Source organism: Hemiscyllium ocellatum, chromosome 40 (genome assembly GCF_020745735.1).
Source record: "Hemiscyllium ocellatum isolate sHemOce1 chromosome 40, sHemOce1.pat.X.cur, whole genome shotgun sequence".
NCBI lineage: Eukaryota > Metazoa > Chordata > Chondrichthyes > Orectolobiformes > Hemiscylliidae > Hemiscyllium > Hemiscyllium ocellatum.
Genome location: NC_083440.1, coordinates 28378352 through 28405027, shown reverse-complemented (window position 1 = coordinate 28405027; position 26676 = coordinate 28378352). Strand labels below are relative to the sequence as shown.

The following is a 26676-nucleotide window of genomic DNA, read 5'->3' as shown; positions in this document are numbered from 1 at the left end:
CTCTGCTCTGTGCTCTTTCGCTCTGCTCTGCGCGCTCTCTCTTTCGCTCTCCTCTGTGCGCTCTCTCTTTCGCTCTCCTCTGTGCTCTCTCTTTCGCTCTGCTCTGTGCTCTTTCGCTCTGCTCTGTGCGCTCTCTCTTTCGCTCTGCTCTGCGCTCTCTCTTTCGCTCTGCTCTGCGCTCTCTCTTTCGCTCTGCTCTGCGCTCTCTCTTTCGCTCTGCTCTGCGCTCTCTCTCGCACTGCTCTGCGCTCTCTCTTTCGCTCTGCTCTGCGCTCTCTCTCGCACTGCTCTGCGCTCTCTCTTTCGCTCTGCTCTGCTCTGCGCTCTCTCTCCGCTCTGCGCTCTCTCTCTCTCCGCTCTGCGCTCGCTCTCTCTCCGCTCTGCGCTCGCTCTCTCTCCGCTCTGCGCTCGCTCTCTCTCTCTCTGCTGTGGCGCTCTCTCTCTCTGCTCTGTGCTCTCTCTCTGCTCTGTGCTCTCTCTCTGCTCTGTGCTCTCTCTCTGCTCTGTGCTCTCTCTCTGCTCTGCGCGCGCTCTCTGCTCTGCTCTCTTTCTCGCTCTGCTCTCTTTCGCTCTGCTCTGTGCGCTCTCTCTTTCGCTCTGCTCTGCGCGCTCTCTCTTTCGCTCTGCTCTGCGCGCTCTCTCTTTCGCTCTGCTCTGCGCGCTCTCTCTTTCGCTCTGCTCTGCGCGCTCTCTCTTTCGCTCTGCTCTGCGCGCTCTCTCTTTCGCTCTGCTCTGCGCGCTCTCTCTTTCGCTCTGCTCTGCGCGCTCTCTCTTTCGCTCTGCTCTGCGCGCTCTCTCTTTCGCTCTGCTCTGCGCGCTCTCTCTTTCGCTCTGCTCTGCGCGCTCTCTCTTTCGCTCTGCTCTGCGCGCTCTCTCTTTCGCTCTGCTCTGCGCGCTCTCTCTTTCGCTCTGCTCTGCGCGCTCTCTCTTTCGCTCTGCTCTGCGCGCTCTCTCTTTCGCTCTGCTCTGCGCGCTCTCTCTTTCGCTCTGCTCTGCGCGCTCTCTCTTTCGCTCTGCTCTGCGCGCTCTCTCGCTGCTCTGCACTCTCTCTGCTCTGCGCTCTCTCTCTTTCACTCTGCTCTGCGCTCTCTCTCTCTCTCTCGCTGCTCTGCGCTCTCTCTCTCTCTCTCTGCTCTGCGCTCTCTTCTCTCGTGCTCGCTGTCTGCGCGCTCTCTCTCGCCCTTGCCCTCTCGTCCAATCAAAGTGGGTCGTTGTACTGAGCGAGCGATGCTGGTGAGGATCAGGCTACCATCCCCTGGCACCCTGGGTGGTTGTCGTCGAGTAGAATGGTCTCTGGCGCAGCCTGGCCCGCTCTGGTATCTGGGCTCAGGAAGGGTCGGGTGGCACTGTCTGTGTGTGTGTGTGTGTGTGTGTGTGTCTGTCTGTCTGTCTGTGTGTGTCTGACTGGGATCTCTCTGCTCTGACCCACAGGGATCTATCCGGTTTTCTGCTCCAGGTGAAGGCCCCACCTTGGCCCTGGATTACCCCAGGGCAGGGAGGACGGACTGAGCAACCCCACTCCCTCCCGGGACTCCTGAGGGACATTCAGATTTGGAGTCCATTCAAGAAGACCCCAGACTATCCCGCCCTCCAGGTAAGTGATGGTGAGGGAGGGCTATTCTCCAAGGTCAGAGGTCACACCAATCCCATCACAACCCAGCCCCTACACCCCCTCCCTATCTCTGTATCAATCCCCAAACTAATCCCACTGCCCCGCTGGCTGGTGAGGATGAGGGTAGGGGGGTTTCTCTCTCCTGTTGGTTCCCCCTCCCCCACAACCCCCACCCCAACCTGCCTCAGATCCCAGTCCAGCAGCGATGTCCTTTCGGACCTGACCGGCCCGATCCGGAATGCTGCTGTCCCTGAGCCACTCTTGTTGGTGGGCACAGATATCCCCTCGCCCCACCCCCAGAGCACACTCTGTGCCCTTACCACCCTCTAAGGGTGGTTCTACACAGAGTTGGGGGGAGGGGTATTGATCCATCAGCCCAGGGAGGGTGGTACAGGGGAACCAGTGGGAGGGTTCCTTGCCCGAGTTTAACCTGAAGGCCTTGTGGGGACCAGAGTCACTATGGAGGACTCCCAGAGCATCTCCCTCCCCTCTGTATCCCACCCTCTCTGGTCTATTTCACAGGGAATGAGGGCGGTATGAAAGACGCACTCACAACACTGCCACGGCTCATGTTAGAACGCAGAACCGCCATCGATATTAAACGAATCCCTTCTGCCAGCCCTCGGTCCCCATCACCCCTTCCCCTGCCCATTCACATGCCAAGCTAAAAGCCACTTAATCTGCCCTCTCGTATCTGCCCCCACCACCATCGCCTTGGCAGAGCGTTCCACACTCTGGCCACTTTTGCCCCCTGTTTTTTTTTTAAAAACTTGCCCCTCACATCTCCTTTTCAAGTTACCTCTTCCCCCCAACCCCCCCACACACCCCCCAACCCCCCATCTCACGTGAAATGCATGCCCTCTGTATGTTCCGCACCTCGACTCTCGCGTGGGTGGGATTAATTCTGACTGCCGATCCGATCTCTCAATTTTATCGAATCATCGTAGCATCCCGACAGAGCGGAAACAGGCCCTTCGGCCCAACAAGTCCACACCGACCCTCAGTCTGCCACCCACACCCATTCCCCTCCCATATTACTCTACATTAACCCCTGACTGATGCATCTGACCTACACATCCACCCTAACCTACACATCCCTGGATTGGCCATGCTAAATTACCCATAGTGCTCAGGGATGTGTAGGTTATGGTGGATTGGCCATGCTAAATTACCCATAGTGCTCAGGGATGTGTAGGTTAGTGTGGATTGGCCATGCTAAATTACCCATAGTGCTCAGGGATGTGTAGGTTAGAGTGGGTTGGCCATGCTAAATTACCCATAGTGCTCAGGGATGTGCAGGTTAGGGTGGATTGGCCATGCTAAATTACCCATAGTGTTCAGGGATGTGTAGGTTAGGGTGGATTGGCCATGCTAAATTACCCCATAGTGCTCAGGGATGTGTAGGTTAGAGTGGGTTGGCCATGCTAAATTACCCATAGTGCTCAGGGATGTGTAGGTTAGGGTGGATTGGCCATGCTAAATTATCTACAGAGTTCAGTGGATTACTCAGTGGTAAATATGGGGAATGGGTCTGTGTGGACTAGTTGGGCTGAAGGGCCTGTTTTCATGCTGTAGGGAATCTAATCAAATCAATTTGAAGCCCATCTAACCTCCACTATTCCCTTCTCATCCACATGTCCATCCAATGACCATTTAAATACCCTTAGAGTTGGCGAGTCTACTACTGTAGCAGGCAGTGTGTTTCACGCCCCTCCTACTCTGAGTAAAGACACTACCTCTGACATCTGTCCTGTACCTATCACCCCCTCAATTTAAAGCTATGTCCCCTTGTGCTAGCCATCACCATCTGGGGGAAAAGGCTCTCCCTGTCCACCCTATCTAACCCTCTGATTATCTTCTACGCCTCAATTCAGTCACTGCTCAACCTTCCTCTCTCTAACGAAAACAGCCTCAAGTCCCTCAGCCTTTCCTCATAAGACCTTCCCTCCAGACCAGGCAACGTCCCGGTAAATCTCCTCTGCATCTTTACCAAAGCTTCCACGTCCTTCCTATAATGCGGCAACCGGAACTGGACACAATACTCCAAGTGCGGCCGCGCCAGAGTTTTGTACCTCATGGCTCTGAAACCCAATCCCTCTCCCAACAAAAGCTAGCACGCCATATGGGCATCTTAACCACCCTATCAACCTGGGTGGCAACTTTCAGGGATCTAAGTACCTGGACACCGAGATCTCTCTCTCTGCCCATCTCTGCTGCCGAGAATCTTACCGTGAGCCCAGTACTCTGCATTCCCGTTACTCCTTCCAAAGTGAATCACCTCTCACTTTTCGGCATTAAACTCCATTTGCCACCTCCCAGCCCAGCTCGGCAGCTTACCTATGTCCCTCTGTAACCTACAACATCCTTCGTCACTATCCACAGCTCCACTGGCCTTACTGTCCTTTCCGAATTTACTAACCCATTCTTCTACACCCTCGTCCCGGTCATTTATAAAAATGACGAATAGCAGTGGACCCAACGCTGACCCTTGCGGTACCCCCACTGGGAACTAGACTCCACGATGAACATTTTCCATCAACCACCACCCTCTGTCTCCTTTCAGCTAGCCAATTTCTGATCCAAACTGCTCAATCCCAAACCTCTGTATTGTGTCTGAAAGCCTACCACGGGGAGCCTTATCGAACTGCCTTACTGAAGCCCATGTACACCACATCAAGCGCTTTCCCCTCATCCACCTAGCCACTGTGCCACCCTCGTTGTGAGTCTCCCCTCAGCCGCTCCAGAGAAAACGGCCCGAGTTTTTGTTCCCGCCTCTCCTTTGGCCCTGTCATCCTGGTCGACCGTTCCTGCGCGCTCTCTCCAAAGACGCGCCATGCCTTCCTGCGATGTGGTGACCGGAATCGAACCCGGTCACGTGCGGCCTGACTGAAGCTTCCACGTGACTCCCTGACCACCAATGCCACACGGCCTCTCTGCTCGCGAGGGCCACTTTCAGGGAGCGGTGGACTTGTACCGAGACCCCTATTGGAGTTCATCAGTGACTTTCGAGGTCCTGCTATTGTTATAACACAGGGTAAGCCCCCTAATTTAATCCAGCAACACAGAAATGATGTACGGTAATCTGTGAACATGCGAGGGGCCAAGAACTAAAAGTAACAATTTCACAACTTTCATTTCTTAAAGTCAAACAGAAGAATTAACTAACAACTATTTACAACTCCTTCCTCTGACGTATCTTTTACTTTCCCTTCTATAACACTAGTCTGATTTTAAAAACCCCTAATTAAAGATTTCCCAAAAATATTCAGATTTCAAAATCAGCTAGTGGTCAAATTTTCCCTTTCTTTTTTTCCTCTTTCTTCGGGATTTCTGCTTCACGTGTCACTGATTGATGAAGGTACCTTTTTTTAAGCGAGCTGTGTTTTCAGTAATGCTGCTGACTTGGCAGTTCTCCCCCCAACTGTTCAGGTTTAGGGTGTAGCTTTGCTCGCTGAGCTGTAGGTTTGATCTCCAGGCGTTTCATTACCTGCCTAGGTAACACCATCAGCGGCGACCTCCAAGTGAAGCGAAGCTGTCGTCTCCTGCTTTCTGTTTATATCTTTCTCCTGGATGGGGTTCCTGGGGTGATGTCATTTTCCTGTTCGTGTGTCCCTCGGTCTCCTATTCCCCACGCAAATTATCGGATTGTGTTGTTGGTTTTTAATATTATCCATCCACTAAATTCAAACTTGATTGGAGTTTGGTAAATTTTTGGGGGGGGGTGAGTATGATTTAAACTGATCGGCCGAATTTGAATTTGTTTTAGTTGCTGGGCAACCAGCTACGCATATGGGAACCTCTCCCTGTTCATCTCCACATCCAAGCTGCCTCATAATGCCAGAAATGGGACGCTTCTCCAAATGTTAAAGGGCTTGGACCCCCACAGATCCCTCTGTTACGCAGCGACCGGAACTGAAGGGAATGCTCTGACTGAAGTCTCACGTTGTCTGGTTCCTCTCCCTCGCAGGCGGACGGGGCTGCTCGACGCTGGGAGGCAGCGCCCGGGCATCGAAGATGGAGCAGGAGAGGGAGCAGCGTCCGGAGGTGGAGGAGGAGGAGGAAGGGGGAGAGGTGGAGCCTTCGGCAGAGCGGCTGCAGGCGGGAGGCGAGGAGGAGGAGGATGAGGAGGAGGGCGCGGTGCCCTTTGCCCTGTTGGCGGCGCCGCCCGCCCCCTGCCACTGCGCGGTGTGCGAGAAGGGCTTCAGCTGTCGGTCCCACCTGGAGCGCCACCTGCGGGTGCACACGGGCGAGCGGCCCTTCGAGTGCGCGGTGTGCGGCAACCGCTTCAACCGGGCCAGCAACTTGCGGCGGCACCAGCAGCACCGGGCGGCGGCCGGGGGGCAGGGCCCCCTGGAGTGCCCGCTCTGCCACCGGCTCTTCTGCGTGACCGGGGACCTGGTGCGGCACCGTCGGGCCCACGCCGGCGAGCGGCCCTTCGAGTGCGCGGTGTGCGGCAAGCGCTTCTGCCGGCTGGCGGTGCTGGAGATCCACCAGCGGTACCACACCGGCGAGCGGCCCTACCAGTGCCCGCTGTGCGCCAAGCGCTTCTACACCTCCAGCGAGCTGAACCGCCACCGGCGCACCCACACCGGCGAGCGGCCCTACCAGTGCCCACACTGCGCCAAGTGCTTCTACACGGCCAGCAAGCTGGCGGTGCACCGGCAGATCCACACCGGCGAGCGGCCCTACCCGTGCCCGGAGTGCGCCAAGCGCTTCTACACCGCCGGCAAACTCCGCCGGCACCAGCGCACCCACCGGCCCGCCAGCCAGTTCATCTGTGGCGTCTGCGGCAAGACCTTCGCCCGGACCAGCCACCTCACCAACCACCAACGCACCCACCGCTGAGGAGGGGCCACACTGGCAGCGGGCGCAACCCCCAACGGGCCACCAGAGCTGGGGGAAGGGTTTTGGCACGGACCCCTCACCGCGCGCTCTCTCTCTGTGTCCCGCCTTGGTGCTCTTGTCACCCTCCACCCCATTCCCCGCCCCCCCCCCAAAGCCGGGCACACCCCTCCCTCCCTCTGCGCGCGGGCACTGGGGGGAGGGCAAGATAACTTTCAATAAACGGTCAAGGGAAGGCACTATCGCTATTGACCTGTCACTGGCTCCATACCCTACCCCCTCTCCCCTCCCTCTCCTCATCCCCCTCCCTCTCCTCATCCCCCCGCTCACTCCCTCCCTCCCCCTGCTCCTGCTCCCTCCCTCTCCCCCTCCCCCGCTCGCTCCCTCTCCCTCTCCCTCCCCCATGACTGCTCCCTACCCCCTCCACCTCCTCCCCCTCCCGCTTGCTCCCTCTCCCCTTCCCTTCCTCTGTCCCCCCCCTTCCCCTCCCCCTCCTGTTCACTCGGTCCCTCTCCCCCTCCCTCCCTCCCTCTCCCCGTCCCTCCCCCTCCTCCTCCCGCTCCCCCTCCCTCCCATTTGCTCCCTTTCCCCCTCCCCCTCCCTCTCTTCTCCCCTGTCCCCTTCCTCGTTCATGATCAGGGAATGGCTCCCCTCCTTCCCGGGTCGGATCGGGCCGTGCAGACAGGAATCAGGGAGCCCCATTGGCAGCACCTCCCTGTATTCCTGGGTTCGGCATGTCCCGGGATGGGCCAAAGGCTGGAGGAGTCACTTCACCACCCACCGGGACGGGAGGGGGGGGGGAAATCAGGACCACCGGGGGGTGGGGAAAGGAGGTCTTCTGGCTCCCTCACGGATGAGACTGGGACCGACACAGGGAGGGAGGATAATACAGGCGCACACACGTGGAGTGAGCCCACAGGGCCACGTGTACACACGTGTACACACGGGGGACACGCACCAGTGGGAATGGGGCACCGGGACTGGGACACAGGAACGCGTGAGGGGGACACGCACACACGGGGAGAGGGGGCACATGGGAACGCATGGGGGACATGCACACACACGGGGAGAGGGGGTACACGGCACATACACAGGTACGCATGGGCGACACGCATATACATGGAGAGGTGCACAGGGACATGTACACACAGAGGGACCCCATGGGACACACACACACATGGAGAGGGGCACAACGAGTGGAGATCTCCGGCCCGTGCGATTGGACATGTCACCGTCGGCCTCAGGGGGTCAGCTGTTTCACGGCTGCTCGGCTGGGTGTGGCATCACCAACGCTGGGTACGCCAGGCCCCTGGAAATCAGGGAAACATCTTCTGACGAGGGGGAACGACTGTCAGAGATGGTCAGCTCCCCCCGCCCACTCCACTACGTGACACCCTTGTCGGGGGAGAGCTCCCCTCTGCGCACAACACTCCCCCCCCCCCCCCCCCCCCCCCCCCCCCCCCCCCCCCCCCCACCACCACCACCACCAAGAACATGGTTCGCAGCTCGGAGACTCCACAGGGCCAGACTCCAGCCTCTGTGTGGGGCCCAGTCACCCTGCCTCAACACTGCCTCCCACTGGAAGGTACAACAATTGCAAAACATTGCAATTGTCCACCAGCCCCTACACCCCTCCCTATCTCTGTAACCCCCTCCAGCCCCTACACTCCCTCCCTATCTCTGTAACCCCCTCCAGCCCCTACACCCCTCCCTATCTCTGTAACCCCCCTCCAGCCCCTACACCCCCTCACTATCTCTGTAACCCCCTACACTCCCTACACCCCCTCCCTATCCCTGTAACCCCCTCCAGCCCCTACACCCCCTCACTATCTCTGTAACCTCCTCCAGCCCCTACACTCCCTACACCCCCTCCCTATCTCTGTAACCTCTCCCAGCCCCTACACCCCCTCCCTATCTCTGTAACCCCCTCCAGCCCCTACACCCCCTCCCTATCTCTGTAACCCCCTCCAGCCCCCTCTACTCTCTCTCTTCCCCTCGCCTCACTCAGCTTGAACGACTGCTTTCTCGGGTCGTGTCTAAGGGTAGTGGAGGTGCGGCCTAGCTGGAGGGTTGAAGGGGGTTGCTACGTGAATGTAGTTTGTTGTAAAGGAGGCACGCAGCCTGTCCTCTGGCGAGGTCCCCAGGTGGACAGGCACGTTCCTGGCGGCTGGAGTGCTGATCCCGCGGGATGTTGGAGATGAGGAGTGCGGTCCCACCGGCCATGGCGTCTCTCACCTGCACGTCCTGCCCCGCTCTCCATCGCTGCTTCCTGCTCTCCCCGTGCAGGTACAGAACCAACCCCACCAGGGTCAGCAGGACCACCGCCATCGTCATGGCGACGGCCACGCCCACAGCCAGCGTGTGCGCCGGCTGCTCGACTGCCAAAAAGGAACAGCAAGATCTCATCAGGAAACCTGTTCATCACTAATGCTGACTTCAAATAAAAGCCACGAATAGCTTCATAGTGAGTGATATCCCACATCCCAATGGACCCAAACCCCTTCCCATTCACTCCCACTGCACACGATCCCAACGGACCCAAACCCCTTCCCGTTCACTCCCACCGCACACGATCCCAACGGACCCAAACCCCTTCCCGTTCACTCCCACCGCACACGATCCCAACGGACCCAAACCCCTTCCCGTTCACTCCCACCGCACACGATCCCAACGGTCCCAAACCCCTTCCCGTTCACTCCCACCGCACACGATCCCAACGGTCCCAAACCCTTTCCCGTTCACTCCCACCGCACACGATCCCAACGGTCCCAAACCCTTTCCCGTTCACTCCCACCGCACACGATCCCAACGGTCCCAAACCCTTTCCCGTTCACTCCCACCGCACACGATCCCAACGGTCCCAAACCCCTTCCCGTTCACTCCCACCGCACACGATCCCAACGGTCCCAAACCCCCTTCCCATTCATTCCCACCGTACACGATCCCAATGGTCCCAAACCCCTTCCCAATCACCCCCACCGCACACGATCCCAATGGACCCAAACCCCTTCCCGTTCACTCCCACCGCACACGATCCCAATGGTCCCAAACCCCTTCCCGTTCACTCCCACCGCACACGATCCCAATGGACCCAAACCCCTTCCCGTTCACTCCCACCGCACACGATCCCAATGGACCCAAACCCCTTCCCGTTCACTCCCACCGCACACGATCCCAATGGTCCCAAACCCCTTCCCGTTCACTCCCACCGCACACGATCCCAATGGTCCCAAACCCCCTTCCCGTTCATTCCCACCGCACACAATCCCAATGGTCCCAAACCCCTTCCCGTTCACTCCCACTGCACACAATCCCAATGGACCCACACCCCTTCCCAGTCACTCCCACTGCACACAATCCCAATGGACCCAAACCCCTTCCCATTCACTCCCACCGTACACAGTCCAATGGACCCAAACCCCTTCCCATTCACTCCCACTGCACACAATCCCAATAAAAGCTTTGTTGATGTTTCAGACTCACAGATGGATAATTTGAGGAGGACAGAACAACTCTCTGAACCGAGTGAATTGGACGAGATGCAGATATAGAGACCAGAGCTCTCCACTGTGACATTGGGCAGCACAACAGCGCCACCATCAGCTACAAGGAAAATAGCACAGAGTCCAACACAGGAAATATCCACAACTCTCTCCCCATCAAACACTCCCAGGACAGGGACAGTACGGGGTTAGATACAGAGTAAAGCTCCCTCTACACTGTCCCCCATTAAACCCTCCTAGGACAGGGACAGTACGGGGTTAGATACAGAGTAAAGCTCACTCTACACTGTCCCCCCATCAAACCCTCCCAGGACAGGGGCAGCACAGGGTTAGATACAGAGTAAAGCTCCCTCTACACTGTCCCCCATCAAACACTCCCAGGACAGGGACAGCGCGGGGTGAGATACAGAGTAAAGCTCCCTCTACACTGTCCCCCATCAAACCCTCCCAGGACAGGGGCAGCACAGGGTTAGATACAGAGTAAAGCTCCCTCTACACTGTCCCCCATCAAACACTCCCAGGACAGGGACAGCGCGGGGTTAGATACAGAGTAAAGCTCCCTCTACACTGTCCCCCATCAAACACTCCCAGAACAGGGACAGCACGGGGTTAGATACAGAGGAAAGCTCCCTCTACACTGTCCCCCCATCAAACACTCCCAGAACAGGGACAGCACGGGGTTAGATACAGAGTAAAGCTCCCTCTACACTGTCCTCCATCAAACACTACCAGGACAGGGACAGCACAGGGTTAAGGTTTCCCTTACTTTGGAACGGATGGAGGGGGATGTTGCCCCTGGGATCCTCCTTCCACCAGCTGTAATGGGGCGGGGGGTTACCCACGCTGGATGTACAGGTCAGAGTGATGCTTCCTCCCAGGTGGAGTTCTCCGTCCGTGCTGCATACCGGGGTCGATGGGGACTCTGTGGGAATCCAGGCACACATTAGACATGCTCATGTAGGAAAGCAGGGCCAGTTCCCTCTGGCACTCACTCTGTCTGTCTGTGTCTCACCGTCCCTCCTCCACCCTCTGTCTCTCTCTCTCTCTCTCTCTATCACTGTCTCTGATCCTCTCTCCCTCTCTCAGGCTACGTCTATGTCTCTCTCTCTCTCTCTCTCTGTCTCTCCCTCTCACAGTCTCTGTCTCTCTCCCTCTCCCTCTATCTCAGTCTCTTTCTCTCTCTGTCTCTTTACCTTTCTCTCTGGTACGTCCCTTTGTCTACTTTTCTATTCCTCCCAGTTATTCTGTCTGTTTTATTCTACATACATCTACATCTCAAAACGGGGACATGAGATAGCTTTGGTAAATAGGGTTGAGGAGAATCCAAAGGGTTTTGACAAATACATTAAGGACAAAAGGCTAACTAGGGAGAGAATAGGGCCCCTGTAAGATCAGCAAGGGGGCCTTTGTGTGGAACCGCAGGAGATGGGGGAGATACTAAACAAGTATTTTGTCTCAGTATTTTACTGTGTAAAAGGACATGGAAGATATAGAATGTAGGGAAATAGATGGCGACACCTTGAAAACTGTCCATATTACAGAGGAGGAAGTGCTGGATGTCTTGTAATGCATAAAAGTGGATAAATCCCCAGGTCCTGATCAGGTGTACCCTGGAACTCTGTGGGAAGCTGGAGAAGTGATTGCTGGGCCTCTTACTGAGATATTTGTATCATCGATAGTCACAGGTGAGGTGCCGGAAGACTGGGTGTTAGCTAACGCGGTGCCACTGTATAAGAAGGGTGGTAAGGACAAGCCAGGGAACTATAGACCGGTGAGTCTGACCTCAGTGGTGGGCAAGTTGTTGGAGGGAATTGAATGGAATTGATTGTCATGTGTACTCAGGCCTGGTGAAAAGCTTTGCCTTACGAGCAATACAGGTAGATAACAGAGTTGAGCAGCATAGATAGTAAATAATAGGGAAACAGTGGCAAAAACGCAGGAATGCTAAAGAGTTTGTGAGTCCATTCGGTATTCTAACAACAGTAGGGTAGAAAGTGTTTCGAAACCGGCTGGTGCGTGTGTGTCCAGGTTTCTGTCCCTTCTGGTAGATGTTGTAGAAAAGTGTTGCCAGGGTGGGGGATGGATCTTTAAGAATGCTGGCGGCCTTTCCCTGACAGCGGGCCTGGTAGATGGATTCTGTAGGTGGGAGGTTGGCCTCTGTGATTGTCCAGGCCGAGCGCACCGCTCTCTGTAGCCGTCTCCGATCTTGAAGGGTACAGTTGTCAACCCAGATGGGGATACGTCCAGACAGAATGCTGGCGCACCTATAAAAGTTGGCAAAAGGGAATCCTGAGGGACAGAACGTACATGTATTTGGAAAGGCAAGGACTGTTAGGGATAGTCAACATGGCTTTGTGCGTGGGAAATCATGTCTCACAAACTTGATTGAGTTTTTTGAAGAAGTAACAAAAAGGATTGATGAGGGCAGAGCAGTAGATATGATCTTTATGGACTTCAGTAAGGCGTTCGACAAGGTTCCCCATGGGAGACTGGTTAGCAAGGTTAGATCTCATGGAATACAGGGAGAACTAGCCATTTGGATACAGAACTGACTCAAAGGTAGAAGACAGAGGGTGGTGGTGGAGGGTTGTTTTTCAGACTGGAGGCCAGTGACCAGTGGAGTGCCACAAGGATCGGTGCTGGGCCCTCTACTTTTCGTCATTTACATAAATGATTTGGATGTGAGCATAAGAGGTACAGTTAGTAAGTTTGCAGATGACCCCAAAATTGGAGGTGTAGTGGACAGCGAAGAGGGTTACCTCAGATTACAACAGGATCTGGACCAGATGGGTCAATGGGCTGAGAAGTGGCAGATGGAGTTTAATTCAGATAAATGCAAGGTGCTGCATTTTGGGAAAGCAAATCTTAGCAGGACTTATTCACTTAATGGTAAGGTCCTAGGGAGTGTTGCTGAACAAAGAGACCTTGGAGTGCAGGTTCATAGCTCCTTGAAAGTGGAGTCGCAGGTAGATAGGATAGTGAAGGCAGCGTTTGGTATGCTTTCCTTTATTGGTCAGAGTATTGAGTACAGGAGTTGGGAGGTCATGTTGCGGCTGTACAGGACATTGGTTAGGCCACTGTTGGAATATTGCGTGCAATTCTGGTCTCCTTCCTATCGGAAAGATGTTGTGTAACTTGAAAGGGGTTCGGAAAAGATTTACAAGGATGTTGCCAGGGTTGGAGGGTCTGAGCTACAGGGAGGGGCTGAACAGGCTGGGGCTGTTTTCCCTGGAGCGTCGGAGGCTGAGGGGTGACCTTATAGAGGTTTATAAAATCATGAGGGACATGGATAGGGTAAATAGACAAAGTCTTTTCCCCTGGGGTGGGGGAGACTAGAGGGGCATAGGTTTAGGGTGAGAGGGGAAAGATATAAAAGAGACCTAAGGGGCAACTTTTTCCCCCAGAGGGTGGTACGTGTATGGAATGAGCTGCCAGAGGAAGTGGTGGAGGCTGGTACAATGACAGCATTTAAGAGGCATCTGGATGGGTATATGAATAGGAAGGGTTTGGGGGGGATATGGGCCGGGTGCTGGCAGGTGGGACCAGATTGGGTTGGGATATCTGGTCGGCATGGACGGGTTGGACAGAAAGGTCTGTTTCCCGTGCTGTCCATCTCTGTGACTCTCTGATTGAACTAGGTGTAAGACTTAACAGAAGGGGAGGAGCCATAAGACCCTAAGACATAGGAGTGGAGGTAAGGCCATTCAGCCCATCGAGTCCACTCCACCATTCAATCATGGCTGATGGACATTTCAACTCCACTTACCCACATTTTCCCCATAGCCCTTAATTCCTCGAGACAACAAGAATCTATCAATCTCTGCCTTGAAGACATTTAGCGTCCCGGCCTCCACTACACTCTGTGACAATGATTTCCACAGGTCAATACTCTCTGGCTGAAGAAATGTCTCCGCATTTCTGTTCGGAATTGACCCCCTCTAATTCTAAGGCTGTGTCCACGGGTCCTAGTCTCCTCGCCGAACGGAAACAATTTCCCAGCGTCCACCCTTTCCAAGCCAGGTATTATCTTGTAAAATATAGAATAATGATACGTTCCCATTTCCCAGTCGTGAACAGTTGGAGCACTCCGAGCCAGCGTGTCCGGCAAAGGCAGCCCACACCGAGCAGATGCTTAACTTCAGGAACAATCGTCCCGACAGCCACAAACGAAAATGGAGCTGCGTTGGGACGTTACTTCAATGAGCTCCCTCACACCGCAAACAGCAGAAGAAAAACATCTGCATAACGTCTTCAAGAAAAATGGGAAGGGGGGGGAGGCCCAATAAAAACAATCCACCGATTCCTCAACAAACCCAAACAAGCCAACGCAACACAACCAAAGGCTACAGCCACATTACTTACATCAAACACATATCAGAACTGACGTCCAGTCTATCCAGACGCCCCTCAGGAGAAAGGGGGGACTGCAGATGCTGGAATACCAGAACTGAAAACTGTGGTGCTCCAGACAGACCCCACCACCAGGGGTATACTTCCCCTCCCCTCCCCTATCAGCGTTCCGCAAAGACCACTCCCTCTGCGACTCCCTCGTCAGGTCCACACGCCCCACCAACCCAACCTCCACTCCCGGCACCTTCCCCTGCAACCGCGAGAAATGCAAAACTTGCGCCCACACCTCCCCCCTCACTTCTCTCCAAGGCCCCAAGGGATCCTTCCATATCCACCACAAATTCACCTGTACCTCCACACACATCATCTATTGCATCCGCTGCACCCGATGTGGCCTCCTCTATATCGGGGAGACGGGCCGCCTACTTGCGGAATGCTTCAGGGAACACCTCTGGGACGCCCGGGCCAACCAACCCAAACACCCCGTGGCTCAACACTTCAACTCTCCCTCCCACTCCACCAAGGACATGCAGGTCCTTGGACTCCTCCATCGCCAGAACATAACAACACGATGGCTGGAGGAAGAGCGCCTCATCTTCCGCCTGGGAACCCTCCAACCACACGGGATGAATATAGATTTCTCCAGCTTCCTCATTTCCCCTCCCCCCACCTTGTCTCAGTCCCAACCCTCGGACTCAGCACCGCCCTCTTGACCTGCAATCTTCTTCCCGACCTCTCCGCCCCCACCCCTTCTCTGACCTATCACCCTCACCTTCTTCCACCTATCGTATTCCCAGTGCCCCTCCCCCAAAATCACTCCCCCCACCTACCTTTTATCTCAGCCCGCTTGGCGCACCAGCCTCATTCCTGAAGAAGGGCTTATGCCCGAAACATCGATTCTTCTGCTACTCAGGCCCCTTGGCATCATGGTAGCCCAGAAACCTACCAACACACTTAAACAGTGACTAATGAATCTAAAGGATCCATGAGAGAACACCAGCAAAACTAACATCATTTATGAGTTGCCACGCAAGAACTGTTTAAAAAAACACTACCTCAGACAAATTAGCAAGCAACGTACCACCAGGGTACACGCACACCAATTGACCACCAAAAGACATGACCCACTATCACTGGTTTCTATACATAGAGATAAAGAAGGACACCATTTTGACTGGGCCAATACACACACACCCTCAGACAGGCGAGGCAAAGTCACACAACAGAATGCTTCGAGGCCTGGCATCCCAACCAGAACTCCACCCAATAAACACGTTGACTTCGATCCTAACCACCTTCCCTTGAGAGAAAAAAAAAGAACTGGAAATGACATCGCCCCAGCTGAAGAAGCCAAGGCCTATAAGTCGAGAGGTGGGACACACCACCAGCCCTTCACCGGAGATTCTCACTGATGATGGCACCCCAACGTGGTGACGAAACGTCTGAAAACAGACCTTCCAGCTCCGCGAGCAAACCTACTTCTACACCTAATGGTATAACCCGGGGGAGCGTTGCTGAACAAAGAGACCTTGGAGTGCAGGTTCATAGCCCTTTGAAAGTGCAGTTGCAGGTAGATAGGATAGTGAAGAAGGTGTTTGGTATGCTTTCCTGTATTGGTCAGAGTATTGAGTACAGGAGTTGGGAGGTCATGTTGCAGCTGTACAGGACATTGGTTAGGCCACTGTTGGAATATTGCATACAATTCTGGTCTCCTTCCTATCGGAAAGATGTTGTGAAACGTGAAAGGGTTCAGAAAAGATTTACAAGGATGTTGCCAGGGTTGGAGGATCTGAGCTACAGGGAGAGGCTGAACAGGCTGGGGCTGTTTTCCCTGGAGCGTCGGAGGCTGAGGGGTGACCTTATAGAGGTTTATAAAATCATGAGGGACATGGATAGGGTAAATAGACAAAGTCTTTTCCCCTGGGGTGGGGGAGTCCAGAACTAGAGGGGCATAGGCTTAGGGTGAGAGGGGAAAGATATAAAAGAGACCTAAGGGGCAACTTTTTCCCCCAGAGGGTGGTACGTGTATGGAATGAGCTGCCAGAGGAAGTGGTGGAGGCTGGTACAATTACAGCATTTAAGAGGCATCTGGATGGGTATATGAATAGGAAGGGTTTGGGGGGATATGGGCCGGGTGCTGGCGGGTGGAATGAGATTAATTTAGGATTAACCCTAAATTCCTAGGGTTGGACCGAAGGGTCTGTTTCCATGCTGTATATCTCTGTGTCGCTGTCTCATCCTTCGCTCTCTGTCTACTCTCTGTTTCTCTGTATTTTCATGTCTCTTCCTCTGTCTCTTTCTCACTCTCTCTCTCTCTTGCTGTCTCTCTCCCTCTCTCTCTCTCTCTCCCTCTCTCTCTCTCCCTCTCTCTCCCTCTGTCTCTCTCCCTCTCTCTCCTGCTCTCTCGCTCTTGCTCTGTCTCTCCCTCTCTCTCTCCCTCTGTCTCTCTCTCTCTCTCCCTCTCTCTCTCTCTCTCTCTCGCTGTCTCTCTCCCTCTCTTTGCTCTTCCTTTGTCAGTCTGTCTCTGCGTCTCTCCCCCTCTCTCTCTATTTCACCTACTGCCTTTCTATCTCTCCCGACCTACTGTCTGTCTGTCTCTCCCTCCGTCTTCCTCCCCTCTCTCTCTGTCCCTCTAGCTCACCCTCTCTCTGTCTCTCCCTGTCTATCTGTCCATCTCTGACTCGGTCTCCATCTCTCTCTCTCTCTCTCTCTGCATCTCCCTCTCTCCTGATGTCTCCTTTCCAAGTCAATGTCTTTCTACTTCAGGTATCATCTCTCTCTGCGTCGCTATCTGTCCTGCTCTCTCTCTCTTCCAACATCTCTCCTTCTCTCTCTCTGCCTGTCCCTCTGGCGTATCTCATTCCAGTCCCCTGCCCTGACTTCCTCCTCTATCGATCTCCCCGGCCGTATCCCTGAAGTAGGACGTACCCAGTATGGACAGCACCATGGGACGGATGAGACTCTGATGATTGAGTGCAGGATTCACCACCAGACACTGATACAGGCCCGCATCAGCTGAACGGACTCGCTCGATCGAGATTGTCCCCCTCAGCGTAGGGTCCCCCACAAAGGCCACTCGCTGCCTGAGACCCCACGGGGTCCTGCTAACCCTTCCGTCCTGGTACATAATAACCTGCAGGAGAACACAGGATAGGTATGGGATAGGGAGAGTGGGATTAGACTGGGGGGGATATTAAAGGGAGTGAGGGGGGAGAGTGGGATTAGACTGGGTGGGATATTAAAGGGAGCGGGGAGTGAGGGGGGAGAGTGGGATTAGACTGGGTGGGATATTAAAGGGAGTGGGGAGTGAGGGGGGAGAGTGGGATTAGACTGGGTGGGATATTAAAGGGAGAGGGGAGTGAGGGGGGAGAGTGGGATTAGACTGGGTGGGATATTAAAGGGAGTGAGGGGGGAGAGTGGGATTAGACTGGGTGGGATATTAAAGGGAGTGGGGAGTGAGGGGGGAGAGTGGGATTAGACTGGGTGGGATATTAAAGGGAGTGGGGAGTGAGGGGGAGAGTGGGATTAGACTGGGTGGGATATTAAAGGGAGCGGGGAGTGAGGGGGGAGAGTGGGATTAGACTGGGTGGGATATTAAAGGGAGTGGGGAGTGAGGGGGAAGAGTGGGATTAGACTGGGTGGGATATTAAAGGGAGTGAGGGGGGAGAGTGGGATTAGACTGGGTGGGATATTAAAGGGAGAGGGGAGTGAGGGGGAGAGTGGGATTAGACTGGGTGGGATATTAAAGGGAGCGGGGAGTGAGGGGGGAGAGTGGGATTAGACTGGGTGGGATATTAAAGGGAGTGAGGGGGGAGAGTGGGATTAGACTGGGTGGGATATTAAAGGGAGTGGGGAGTGAGGGGGGAGAGTGGGATTAGACTGGGTGGGATATTAAAGGGAGAGGGGAGTGAGGGGGAGAGTGGGATTAGACTGGGTGGGATATTAAAGGGAGTGGGGAGTGAGGGGGAGAGTGGGATTAGACTGGGTGGGATATTAAAGGGATTGGGCCTGAGGGGGGAGAGTGGGATTAGACTGGGTGGGATATTAAAGGGAGTGGGGAGTGAGGGGGGAGAGTGGGATTAGACTGGGTGGGATATTAAAGGGAGTGGGGAGTGAGGGGGGAGAGTGGGATTAGACTGCGTGGGATATTAAAGGGAGCGGGGAGTGAGGGGGGAGAGTGGGATTAGACTGCGTGGGATATTAAAGGGAGTGGGGAGTGAGGGGGGAGAGGGGGATTAGACTGGGTGGGATATTAAAGGGAGTGGGGAGTGAGGGGGGAGAGTGGGATTAGACTGCGTGGGATATTAAAGGGAGCGGGGAGTGAGGGGGGAGAGTGGGATTAGACTGGGTGGGATATTAAAGGGAGTGGGGAGTGAGGGGGGAGAGTGGGATTAGACTGGGTGGGATATTAAAGGGAGCGGGGAGTGAGGGGGGAGAGGGGGATTAGACTGGGTGGGATATTAAAGCGAGTGAGGGGGGAGAGTGGGATTAGACTGGGTGGGATATTAAAGGGAGCGGGGAGTGAGGGGGGAGAGGGGGATTAGACTGGGTGGGATATTAAAGGGAGCGGGGAGTGAGGGGGGAGAGTGGGATTAGACTGGGTGGGATATTAAAGCGAGTGAGGGGGGAGAGTGGGATTAGACTGGGTGGGATATTAATGGGAGTGAGGGGGGAGAGTGGGATTAGACTGGGTGGGATATTAAAGGGAGTGGGGAGTGAGGGGGGAGAGTGGGATTAGACTGGGTGGGATATTAAAGGGAGTGAGGGGGGAGAGTGGGATTAGACTGGGTGGGATATTAAAGGGAGTGTGGGGAGTGCCGGAGCGGGTTGAGAAATGAGCTGAAATGTTCACCTGAAGCACCTGAAATGGTTGTGTCCCACTGCTCTCAGGGCTGAATGTCCACACGATATGGAGACGCGATGAGTCATCAAATTTTGGGAATTCACATGGTAGCACCGCCCTGTCTCCACGGGTTACGACAATACGAGGAAAACTAACTGCGTAAACCATACGCACCGCTGTAATTCCAATGAGAGATTGTTACTCAATAAGTTTCACATGGAGGAGCCCCTCGATTAGATTTCAGTCTGTAACTCACTCTCAGGGTATCTGTTATCCTGTATATAACCCACCCTGAACACCTCGATTAGATTCCAGTCTGTAACTCACTCCCGGTGTATATGTTATCCTGTATATAACCCACCCTGAACACCTCGATTAGATTCCAGTCTGTAACTCACTCCCGGGGTATCTGTTATTCTGTATATAACCCACCCTGAACCCCTCGGTTAGATTCCAGTCTGTAACTCACTCCCGGGGTATCTGTTATTCTGTAGATAACCCACCCTGAACCCCTCGATTAGATTCCAGTCTGTACCTCCCTCCCGGGTATCTGTTATTCTGTATATAACCCACCCAGAACCCCTCGATTTCATTCCAGTCTTTAACTCAGTCCGGTGTATCTATTATTCTGTATATCACCCACCCTGAACCCCTCGATTAGCCATAGTGTTCAGGGATATTTAGGGTGGATTGGAGATGCTAAATTACCCATAGTGCCCAGGGATGTGCAGGTTATGGTAGATTGGCCGTGCTAAATTACCCCATAGTGTTCAGGGATGTACAGGTTAGGGTGGATTGGCCATGCTAAATTACCACATAGTGTTCAGGGATGTGCAGGTGAGGGTGGATTGGCCATGCTAAATTACCCATAGTGTTCAGGGATGTGTAGGTTAGGGTGGATTGGCCATGCTAAATTACCCAGAGTGTTCAGGGATGTGCGGGTTAGGGTGGATTGGCCATGCTAAATTACCCCATAGTGTCCAGGGATATGCAGGTTAGGGTGGATTGGCCATGCTAAATTACCCATAGTTCTCAGGGATGTGTAGCTTAGGGTGGATTGGCCATGCTAAATTACCCAGAGTGTTCAGGGATGTGTAGGTTAGGGTGGATTGGCCATGCTGAATTACCCATAGTGCCCAGGGATGTGCAGGTGAGGGTGGATTGGCTATGCTAAATTACCCCATAGTGTTCAGGGATGTGCAGGTTAGGGTGGAATTGACATGCTAAATTACCCATAGTGTTCAGGGATGTGCAGGTGAGGGTGGATTGGCTATGCTAAATTACCCATAGTGCTCAGGGATGTGTAGGTTAGGGTGGATTGGCCATGCTAAGTTACCACATAATGTTCAGGGATGTGTAGGTTAGGGTGGATTGGCCATGCTAAATTACCCAGAGTGTTCAGGGATGTGCAGGTTAGGGTGGATTGGCCGTGCTAAATGACCCATAGTGCCCAGGGATGTGCAGGTTAGGGTGGATTGGCCATGCTAAATTACCCATAGTGCTCAGGGATGTGTAGGTTAGGGTGGATTGGCCATGCTAAATTACCCACAGTGTTAGGTGCATCAGTCAGGGGTAAATGTTGGAGAATGGTCCTGGGTGGGTTGCTCTTCGGTGGGTCGGTGTGGACGTTGTTGGGCCGAAGGGCCTGTTTCCACACTGTAAGTGATTTAATTTAATCATTACAGCACGAGGCGAATCGTGGCTGGTTTAAATTAGCAGAGGGGTTTACCCTGTGTCATAACAAGCCCCTCTGTGCCACCCTTGACCCTGGTACTGATGAGATGGCACACTACCCCAGGTTCACGCTACATGCCTGATCCTCTGCCGGTGAAAACCCCAACACGGTTTGTCATTCGCTCTCCATTTCTGGACGACCGTGAGTGTTGCAGACGCCCCGTCGTGTGCTGTCCCTGAGGGTGCCGCTGGAAGGCGCCAAAGGGTATAGCAATGTCCGCCGTGCCCAGACTGCACTGACCGATCGGGGAGATGGGCTGAGGACTGACAAATGCTACTCAATAACAGTGAAGAGTGAGCTGTTGCACTTTGGATATTCGGAAATTTGGACTCATACAGTCAATAGTCAGGTCCCCCTGAGGAGCGTTGTGGTACAGAGGGACCTACGAGTACAGGCACGTGGATGTAGGGTCGCTGGCTGAGCTGGAAGGAAATGATGTCACTGCAGGAAATGACATCACCGACCCCAGGAAACTCAAAACACATACGTAGAAAGCGGGCCACACCACCAGTGCTTCATCCGGAGACTCACTGATGATGTTACCGGGTATGGTGACGAAACTTCTGAAAGCCGGCCTTCCAGCTCAGGGAGAAACCGACATCCAGCTGTAGATTTTGTCAAAACTCGCTCATGTAGGTACATGCTTCGTTGAAAGTGGTGTCACGGGTAGACAGGCCGGTGAGGAAGACATTTGGCATGCGTGTCTCGGAGTTGGGACGTCATGTTGGTGGACGTTCGTCGGTGAGGCCGCACTTGGGATTATCGTGTACGGTTTTGGGTGCCCTGTTCCAGGAAAGACTGGAAGGAGTGCACGGAAGCGTTACGAGTCGGCCTGACTTACAGGGAGAGGTGTTGGCCACGATTGGACCTTACTCCTTGGAATGTAGGAGACTGAGGGGGGTGACCTTATTGAGGTCTACAACATCATGAGGGGCATGGACAGGATGAACGCAGGTCGTCTTTTTCCCAGGGGGATGGGGGGGATTTGGAAAGTGCAAGACATGGGTTAAAGGCGAGAGGGGAAAGATTGAAGGAGAGCCCAAGAGGCAACGTCTTCATGCAGAGAGTGGCGCGGGTATGGAATGTGCTGCTAGAGAGACACAGGAACAATAGCAACATCGAACATCAAACCCTCGATGCTGCGCTCGGCCTGTGCTCCCAATCTGAAGCCCATCTAACCTCCACTATTCCCTTCTCATCCACCTGTCCATCCAATGATCAGTTAAATACCCTTCGAGTTGGCAAGTCTACTACTGTAGCAGGCAGTGTGTTCCACGCCCCTCCTACTCTCTGAGTAAAGACACTACCTCTGACATCTGTCCTGTACCTATCACCCCCTCAATTTAAAGCTACGTCCCCTCGTGCTAGCCATCACCATCTGGGGGAAAAGGCTCTCCCTGTCCACCCGATCTAACCCTCTGATTATCTTCTACGTCTCAATTCAGTCACTGCTCAACCTTCCTCTCTCTAACGAAAACAGCCTCAAGTCCCTCAGCCTTTCCTCGTAAGACCTTCCCTCCAGACCAGGCAACGTCCTGGTAAATCTCCTCTGCACCCTTTCCAGAGCTTCCACATCCTTCCTATAATGCGGTGAACACAACTGTATGCAATAGTTAAAGCATTTGGATAGGTACAGGGATGGGGAGGGTTTAGAAGGATACGGACCGAATGGAAGCAACTAGGACTCACTGAGTGGCCACCATGGACAGTTTGGGCTGAAGGGCCTGGGTTACTCTGTGGGACAGTACGGTGGCTCAGTGGTTAGCACTGCTGCCTCACAGCACCAGGGACACTGGTTCGATTCCACCCTGAGGTGACTGTCAGTGTGGGAGTATGCACATTCTCCCCATGTCAGTGCGGGCTTCCTCTGAGTGCTCTGGTTCGCTCCCCCAGTCCAAAGATGTGCAGGTTAGGGTGGATTGGCCATGCTAAATTACCCATAGTGTTCAGGGATGTGTAGGTTAGGGTGAATTGGCCATGCTAAATTACCCATAGTGCTCAGGGATGTGCAGGTTAGGGTGGATTGGCCATGCTAAATTACCCATAGTGCTCAGGGATGTGCAGGTTAGGGTGGATTGGCCATGCTAAATTACCCATAGTGCTCAGGGATGTGTAGGTTAGGGTGGATTGGCCACGCTAAATTACCCATAGTGCTCAGGGATGTGTAGGTTAGGGTGGATTGGCCATGCTAAATTACCCATAGTGCTCAGGGATGTGTAGGTTAGGGTGGATTGGCCATGCTAAATTGCCCCATAGTGTTCAGGGATGTGCAGGTTAGGGTGGATTGGCCATGCTAAATTACCCATAGTGCTCAGGGATGTGCAGGTTAGGGTGGATTGGCCATGCTAAATTACCCATAGTGTTCAGGGATGTGCAGGTTAGGGTGGATTGGCCATGCTAAATTACCCATAGTGCTCAGGGATGTGCAGGTTAGGGTGGATTGGCCATGCTAAATTACCCCATAGTGTTCAGGGATGTGTAGGTTAGGGTGGATTGGCCATGCTAAATTACCCATAGTGCTCAGGGATGTGTAGGTTAGGGTGGATTGGCCATGCTAAATTACCCATAGTGCTCAGGGATGTGTAGGTTATGGTGGATTGGCCATGCTAAATTGCCCCATAGTGTTCAGGGATGTGCAGGTTAGGGTGGATTGGCCATGCTAAATTACCCATAGTGCTCAGGGATGTGCAGGTTAGGGTGGATTGGCCATGCTAAATTACCCATAGTGTTCAGGGATGTGCAGGTTAGGGTGGATTGGCCATGCTAAATTACCCATAGTGCTCAGGGATGTGCAGGTTAGGGTGGATTGGCCATGCTAAATTACCCCATAGTGTTCAGGGATGTGTAGGTTAGGGTGGATTGGCCATGCTAAATTACCCATAGTGCTCAGGGATGTGTAGGTTAGGGTGGATTGGCCATGCTAAATTACCCATAGTGCTCAGGGATGTGTAGGTTATGGTGGATTGGCCATGATAAATTACCCCATAGTGCTCAGGGATGTGCAGGTTAGGGTGGATTGGCCATGCTAAATTACCCATAGTGCTCAGGGATGTGCAGGTTAGGGTGGATTGGCCATGATAAATTACCCCATAGTGCTCAGGGATGTGCAGGTTAGGGTGGATTGGCCATGCTAAATTACCCATAGTGCTCAGGGATGTGCAGGTTAGGGTGGATTGGCCACGCTAAATTACCCCATTGAGTTAGGTGCATTATTTAGGAGGAATGTGTCTGGGTGGGTTGTTCTTTGCAGGGCCAGTGTGGACTAGTTGGGCTGAAGGGCCTGTTTCCACACTGTAGGGAATCGCATCGAATCTCACCTGACTCTCTAACCCTGGAGTAAAGTTCAGGGGTGACAAGGGTTCAAATCTCAACAGGGCGGGTAGAGGAAATTTGAATTGAATGAAAATGAGGAACATTCAAAATGGGATAAAGAGCAGGGTGGTGACCCAGTGAGTGTCGGGAAGATTTTATTACCGTTAGAAGGAACTCTGCCAACCTCACCTGGTCTGGCCTACATGTGACTCCCGACCCAGAGCAATGCCCATGTGCCTTTGACATTTAGAGACTGGAAGCAAATGGGGGCTGAGCTAACAATGCCATGTTCGAATTATTAACAATTACACACTCAAACGGTCGCATCGTCTACTGACCCAGTTCCCAGGGATACTGAATGGAGCTTTGTTTCCGGAATGTTTCCAGGGGAGGTGGGAGGTGGGGGGTGGGGTTGGGGGGGCGCGGACAGTGAACCAGACCGAAACGCTGACAGAGAAAGGGAGGTGGAGAGAAAGAGAAACAGAGGGAACATGACAGAGACAAGAAAGAGAGAGATAGAGCAACTGCGATAGAGAGGCGGAGGTCAAAGTGATAGCGCGACTGGTCAGTGACAGTGAAAAGGGACAGTCTCTCTTCCTGTGTCTGTCTATCTCTCGTTCCCCTCTTTCTCCCACACGCATTCTGTCTCTCATGATCTGTCAGTATCTCTCTGGCCCTGCCTGTCTCTCCCTGTATCCCTCTCCTTGTACCCTTCTCTTTAGGCTCTGTCTCTTACAGGGTCTGCCCCCCTCCTCTCCCTCTCCCTCTCTGTGTCTCTGTCTCTCTCTCACTGTCATTCTCTCTCTGTCTCTCACTGTCTTTCTCAATCTCTCTCTCTGTCCGCCTCTCTCTCCCTTTCTCTCTGTGCTCTCTCTACCGTGCTCTCTCTGTCTCTCTCTCTCTCTCTTTCTCTCTGTCCCCTTCTCTCTGTCTCTCTCCCGTTCTCTCTCTGTCCTTCTCTCTCTCTCTCTCTCTTTCACTCCGTCCCCCTCTTTCCCCCTTTCTCTCTGTCCGTCTATCTCTCTCTCTCTCTCTGTCCCTCTCTCTCTCTCTTTCTCTCCATCCCCCTCTTTCCCCCTCTCTCTCTGTTTGTCTATCTCTCTCTCTGTCTCTCTCTCTCTCTCTCTTTCTCTCTCCCCCCTCTCACTCCCTCTCTCTGTCTCTCTCTGTCCCTCTGTCTCTCTCTCTCTCTCTCCCTCTCTCTGTTTCTCTCTCTATGTCCCTCTCTCTCGTGCTCTCTCTCCCCCCTCTCTGTCTCTCTCTCTCTGTCTCTCTCACTCTGATGCTCTCTCTCTCTCTCCCTCTCTCTCATTTTCTCTGTGCCTGTCTCTCAGTCTCTCTCTCTCTCTCTCTCTCTCTCTCTCCTTCCCAGCTATCAGCCTTACCTTGCAGATTCAGGTGAACAAAATACCAAAGGTTGACATTCCGTCTGGATCTCATTGTGAGCTGACCTGCTGTGATACTGGATGGATCTCCGTCTGTTACTGACTGAACCCTCTTGGCTCCGCCCCAGCTTCTCTCTCTCTCTCTCTCTCTCGCTCTCTTTTTCTCTCTCTCCGTCCTTCTTTCTCTCTCTCTCTCTCTCTCTCTCTCTCTCTCTCTCTCTCTGTCTTTCTATCTGGAGACCACTGCCTTTCTCTGATGTGGAGGAGACGGTGTTGGACTGGGGTGGACAAAGTTAAAAATCACACAACACCAGGTTAGAGTCCAACAGGTTTATTTGGAAACACTAGCTTTCGGAGCGACGCTCCTTCATCCGGGGGTTGTGAATAAGAGTGTAGGACACAGAATTTCTCTGGTATCTCTCTCCCCTCTCTCTCTCTCTCTCTCTCTCTCCGTCTGTCTCTGTTCTATTACCCTCTCAATCAGTGTCTCCCTCTCTCTGCCTCTCCTTGTGCTCTCTATCTCTATCTGAGGCATCTCTCTCTCTCTCTCTGACTTCTTGCTGTCTTTATCTCTCCCTCACTCTTTTTTCTGTCTGCTCTCTATCTCTCTGTATATTTCCGTCTCTCTCTGCCTCTGAGCTGCGCTCTGTATCCACTGACTGCTACCTCTCCATCTCTACTTCACCCTTCTCCCTCTCATTGCCTCACTCTCAGTGTTCCTCTCAAATATCCTTCCCCCCTCCCACGTCTGTCTCTTCCACCCTCCCACCTCGTTTCACCGTATCCCGTTCTCAATCTACCTCTCTGCCTCTCTCTATCTCTTCTCTGTCTCCTCTGCTCCATCTCTCGGACTGTCACATATCCCAATATTTCTCTGGCTCTCTCTCTGAATCTTCTCTTGCTCCATCTTTGTTGGAAATTATCTCACTCGTTCAATCTCACAGTCTCTCTCTCTCTCTCTCTCTCTCTGCTCTGCACTGTCTCTGTCTCTCTCTCTCTCTGCTCTGCACTGTCTCTGTCTCTCTCTCTCTCTGCTCTGCACTGTCTCTGTAGCTCTGTCTCTCTGTGCTCTGCATTCTATCTCTCTCTCTTTC

At 53.6% G+C, this 26676-nt stretch overlaps 2 protein-coding genes across 2 annotated transcripts; one reads left to right on the top strand and one right to left on the bottom strand.

Annotated features, from left to right (window-relative positions):
* Positions 1-1435: 1435 nt before the first annotated feature.
* LOC132834525 (oocyte zinc finger protein XlCOF19-like) lies at positions 1436-6689 on the top strand. Its single transcript, XM_060853444.1, has 2 exons — positions 1436-1594; positions 5580-6689. Exon 2 carries the CDS (start codon positions 5627-5629, stop codon positions 6455-6457), a length of 831 nt encoding a protein of 276 aa, XP_060709427.1. The 5' UTR covers positions 1436-1594; positions 5580-5626; the 3' UTR covers positions 6458-6689.
* Positions 6690-7694: 1005 nt separating this feature from the next.
* LOC132834554 (immunoglobulin superfamily member 11-like) lies at positions 7695-25665 on the bottom strand. The gene is made up of 7 exons (XM_060853496.1): positions 25583-25665; positions 19160-19326; positions 17236-17440; positions 10724-10879; positions 9938-10057; positions 8690-8832; positions 7695-7763 (listed from the first exon to the last, which is right to left on the bottom strand). Exons 1-7 carry the CDS (start codon positions 25635-25637, stop codon positions 7695-7697), a joined length of 915 nt encoding a protein of 304 aa, XP_060709479.1. The 5' UTR covers positions 25638-25665.
* Between the last annotated feature and the right edge of the window lie 1011 nt (positions 25666-26676).

Excerpts from the sequence above, each read along its gene's own strand:
- LOC132834554 (XM_060853496.1), bottom strand. The coding sequence starts at position 25,637 with ATGAGATCCAGACGGAATGTCAACCTTTGGTATTTTGTTCACCTGAAT. Across the intron at positions 17,441-19,159 it reads AACCATTTCAGGTGCTTCAG|GTTATTATGTACCAGGACGG; the intron begins GTGAACATTTCA and ends GTTCTCCTGCAG. Across the intron at positions 10,058-10,723 it reads CCCCCTCCATCCGTTCCAAA|CTGATGGTGGCGCTGTTGTG; the intron begins GTAAGGGAAACC and ends TTTTCCTTGTAG.
- LOC132834525 (XM_060853444.1), top strand. The coding sequence starts at position 5,627 with ATGGAGCAGGAGAGGGAGCAGCGTCCGGAGGTGGAGGAGGAGGAGGAA.